This window comes from Propithecus coquereli, unplaced genomic scaffold (assembly GCF_000956105.1).
Source record: "Propithecus coquereli isolate 6110/MARCELLA unplaced genomic scaffold, Pcoq_1.0 Scaffold122, whole genome shotgun sequence".
NCBI lineage: Eukaryota > Metazoa > Chordata > Mammalia > Primates > Indriidae > Propithecus > Propithecus coquereli.
In genome coordinates this window covers 5,566,350-5,570,873 of record NW_012136303.1, presented here as the reverse complement: position 1 = coordinate 5,570,873, position 4,524 = coordinate 5,566,350, and the positions used below count along the sequence as shown (strand labels likewise).

General features: G+C 39.2%; 1 protein-coding gene across 1 annotated transcript in view; it reads right to left on the bottom strand.

Moving 5' to 3' along the window:
* PSMF1 (proteasome (prosome, macropain) inhibitor subunit 1 (PI31)) overlaps positions 1–4,524 on the bottom strand; it is a 52,637-nt gene that overhangs the window by 31,334 nt on the left and 16,779 nt on the right. The window contains exon 3 of the mRNA XM_012665729.1: positions 2,973–3,158. Within this exon, the coding sequence (XP_012521183.1) occupies positions 2,973–3,158 (186 nt within the window). The remainder of the gene's footprint in view (positions 1–2,972; positions 3,159–4,524) is intronic.

The window sequence follows — 4,524 nt, the reverse complement described above, 5'->3', positions numbered from 1 at the left end:
TATTAATATGGTATATTATACTGATTTATTTTCAGATGTTAACCATTCCTGAATAAATTTCACTAGGTCATGGTGTATAATATAATCCTTTTTGTATGTTGCTGGATTTGGTTTGCTAGTATTTTGTTGAGGGTTTTTAGATCTGTATTCATAAGGGATACTGGTTTGTAGTTTTCTTATGATGTCTTTGGTTTCGATATCAGCATAGTACTGGCCTCACAGAAGTCGGGAAGTATTGACTCCTCTTCTATTTTTTGGAAGACTTTGTGGAGAACTAGTATTAATAAAAAACTCATTATTAAGAACATTTTTTAATACACCAAAAAATAATAACAATATTATCATGAATTCCTGTGTATCCTCCCACCTAACTTCAATAATTATCAATACCCTGCCATTTTTATTTCATTTACACCACCCTCTCCCAAGACGTTACTCTTTTGTGGGGCTGAAATTATTTTAAAGCAAGTCCTAGACATAGCATTTCACCTTTAAATACTTCGCCATATATCTCTAACAGATAAAGACTTCTTTTTCTTTTAACATAATGAGAATTTATTTATTTCACCTAACAAAATTAGCAGTAATTCCTAATGTTATTTAATACCTGGCCCATGCTCAAATTTCCCCAAATGTTTAAAAAATGATTTTTAGAATTAGTTTGTTTAAATCAAGATCTAAACAAGGTCCAACATTGTATTTGGTTAATCTGACTCTTTTAATAACAGCCTTCTTTTCCCTTTTCTCCCCATGCTATTCTTTATTTGATGAAAAATCAAGGTCAATTTATTCTGTAAAAACTTTCCTATTCTAATTTTGGCTGTTATAACCTCATGTGTCTGTTTAGTTCATTCTTCTATCCTTCAAACTTTTAAACTGGGAGTTAGATCTAATTTGAGGTTGCTAGGAACTTACTATGTATAATATTGTATAATGTCTGGCTGTCCCACTTTTAGTGTTAACATTGATCAATGGGTTCACATGCTATCAGCCTGATTCATCTGTTATGAAGTCCCCTATCAACTTTTACCTAACAGCTTTAGCAACCATTGATAACTTGTGACAGGTAAATCATTTCAGCAGAAGTTTCAAACATGGTGATTTTCTAATTCTTTCAGTTCTTCCAAAGCTAGGATTTTTACCTTCACAATTCTGGACTCCAGGTCTATATTCCCAATGAAGGTGGCACAGATTCTAGGTGCCATTGTGGAAGCCCTGGGGGTGTTTTGCTTGTCACAGAAGTTGGAGGACCCTCCTGGCATTTATAGGCCAAGAGCAGAGATGCTGAAGACAGTAGAGTTCTGCATGACGAACAATGACCTGCATCCCACACAACTTCTGAATGTCTTATTAGACACTTACAAATGTGTAAAGCCTACATAAATTACTTGAGTATAAGGTCATTTTATATATGAACACAAAGTATTTTTTTCTACTGTTTTGACATAAGCACATTTTTCCAGGAATGCAACTATGGTGTAAATGAATAAACACCATCCAACCACTAGTTCGTTTGCAATTTTCCTAAGAGCCATTTACCATTTCAGAACAGTCATGTTAATAACAGCAACATAGTTTTGTGGTATTTGAGTTGTTGATATAATACATCTGTATAAACCAGTATCTGTTACTGTGGAATTCAAGATAATTCCACATACAGATGTAAACATCAATGTTTTCCAGTATACTCATGCTTAGATACCTACACATTGCAATATACATTATCTTATTATTTTCTTTTCTTCATTTATATTATAGTTATGACTTTATACTGATTTGTTTTGAAATGTACATTAGGCAAGTTAATAGATTATGAGTTCTACTTCAATATAGTAAAGGATATTTTAAAGAATATTTGTTTTCAAATGGGCAGTGGGTCTAAGAGAGCTGAGAATTACTATTTACTTCAGGTCTAAAAATCTTCTTCAACTTGACTGCTGTCCAGGGCTTAATCTTCAGTCTTGTCACCATCCACTGCTTAGATCATAGTGTTGGGAGTGAGAATACCTGAACCCTAGCCCTGGCCCTGCCTCTTTATTAGTGGCTGGTGACCTTAGGCAGGTCATCTTACCTCTGTTCCCTCTGTAAAATAAGAAGGTTAGATCAGATAAGCTGCTCCCAACTTTTTCAGCCACTTTTTACTTTTCTCTACTCTCTCTACAGGACCCAATATTTTTGAAGATTTTGCCAAAGAGACTTGCCAATTATTACTTGTAAAATTTAAATTGATTTCCCATTTTTAACTAACCAAAGGTATGTAATTGCAAACCAGAATAACAATGGTAGTTTACATTTATTAAGTGCTTATATGTGCTCTGCAGCCAACCCTCCCCACTAATCCCAGTATTTACTATCACAATGTGGGCTCCAAACTGGGAAGTGCTGTCTCAGCTAGAGACTAAGGTCCGCTAGTCCTTATCTCCTCTCTCAGAGCAGAAGTCTCCAGTCCTAATGCTGTGCATCCTAATTTGCAAAGACCTTGGATGTGACTTGCTTATACCCCATTTTGGAAAACTTCTAAAGTTGTTAGAGAGGTCGGGAACTACCATGAAATAAAATGAAATGGGTAAGACATAAGGCATCCTCTTTGGGAAAGTATAATACTTTTGCATCTCTGCATTTTCTCAAAAGCTTGGCCTGGAGCCTGAACAAAGAGCTTTGGAATGAATTAACTGTGAATCACCAGGGCAGCAATCCTGGATTACTGCATGTAAGCCCTGGAGGCACTGACCCTTGGGCAGACTCAAGGACTCTGGGTGGCCTGAAGATGCTGGGTAGTTAGGGGGCCTAGTAGCAGTGCCAAGAACTCACTGCTTCATTTATATCTTTATTTTCTACCTCCATGCACTAAGACTTTGACAATTTTGTTGGAAACACATGAGGACCAGCGAGGGATCAGTGGCAGGATGGGGATGCCTGGCTGGAATCCCTCTGCAGAAGCACGGGCTGCCCACTGTGGGATCTGTACTCACCAGGGAGGCTGCCAGCTGCTGTGTGGGTGGTGTGGAGGAATCCGGAGTGGGTCTACCTCACTGGCGGTAGCAGGGGGGAACTCTCGGTGGGGATGGCTTACATTAGCCTTCTCCCACTGCTCGTGGATAGGTGTGATGATTCCAGAAACAATACGAGACCGAAGCTCCTCACTGTTCTTGTAGGTCCTGTGGGAAGTAGATAAGGAGTCAACTGCTTGCAGTTGGCTGGCAACCCTGCAAACAGCACTCCGGCGGCGGCACTGGCGGCAGCCCTGAGAGCTCTTGACGTTGCCCTTGGCCTTTCTGCCAGGGTGGGAGTGGGCCGTCCGGCGGACCTCGGTGAGGGGGGCAACAGCCTGGCGCTGTCTCCGAGATTTGGGCCTAAGCTTCTTAGGCATCTGAGTTGCCCCTCCCCGTTTACCACCCCATTAGAAAGAGGTAAGGGTGGAGGGGCACAGGGCCTGGACTGGCTACTCTTCTGTCCTACCTCACCCAACCCCTCCCTCAGCTTCATTGTGTGTTCATCACGTGTCATGGGAAGGGTCACGAAAGGCAAAGTCTCCATGGGGAGGATGAACCAGGTTCCAGGGATAGGTAGTCAGGGCTCCAGGGATTCAAGGTCCACTTCTGTCACTAACTCAGGGGTCCTCAGAAGGCTGCCACTAACATCAATATCATCCTGCCTGGACCTCTTCTCTCTGCCTGTGAGAGACAAGCAAGATGAGCTACAGCTGACGTGTTGAGGCAGGCTGAGGTAATAGAGAGTGGGCAGGACTCTAGGGTTCCTAAAAAACTGGTGTTTTAAATTGAGCCACATTCTGGCCCATTAACCAAACCTCACAAATTTAAAAGAACTGAAATCAAACAGAATATGTTCTCTGACCATACGGAATCATACTAGAAATCAAAACAGAAAGTCTCTAACTATGTGGAAATTAAGCAACATACTTCTAGATAATTCATGGATCAAAGAGGAAGTACTAAAAAACACAACATATTAAAATATGTAGGATATAACTAAAACATCGTTGAGAGGAACCTTTATAGCACTCAAGGCTTTCATTAGAAAAGAGGAAGGAATTCAAAACAATAATCAAAATTCTGATCTCAAGAACCCAGAAAAAGAAGAGCAAATTAAACTCAAAGCAAATAGCAATAAGGAAGTAATAACGATAAGAGCAGAAATCAATAAAGACAGAAAACATGAAAAGAATAGAGAACATTAATGAAACAAAAAGCTGGTTCTTAAAAAAAAAAAAAGAAAGAAAGAAAGAATAAAATTGACAAATTTCTACCAAGACTGACAAACACAAAAGAGAGAAGACATAAATCACCAATATCAAGAAACAGGACATATTAAAAACAGATCTGTAGCCACTGACAGTATAATACAAGAATACTAAGAACAACTTAATTCAGCAACTCGGAATAAATTAATTCTTCAAAAACCATGAACTACAACAACTCAGCCAAAATGAAACAGATAATCTGAATAGTTCTATTAAAAGAACTGACTTACACTTAAGCATCCCAAAAAGGAAATGTCCAGGCT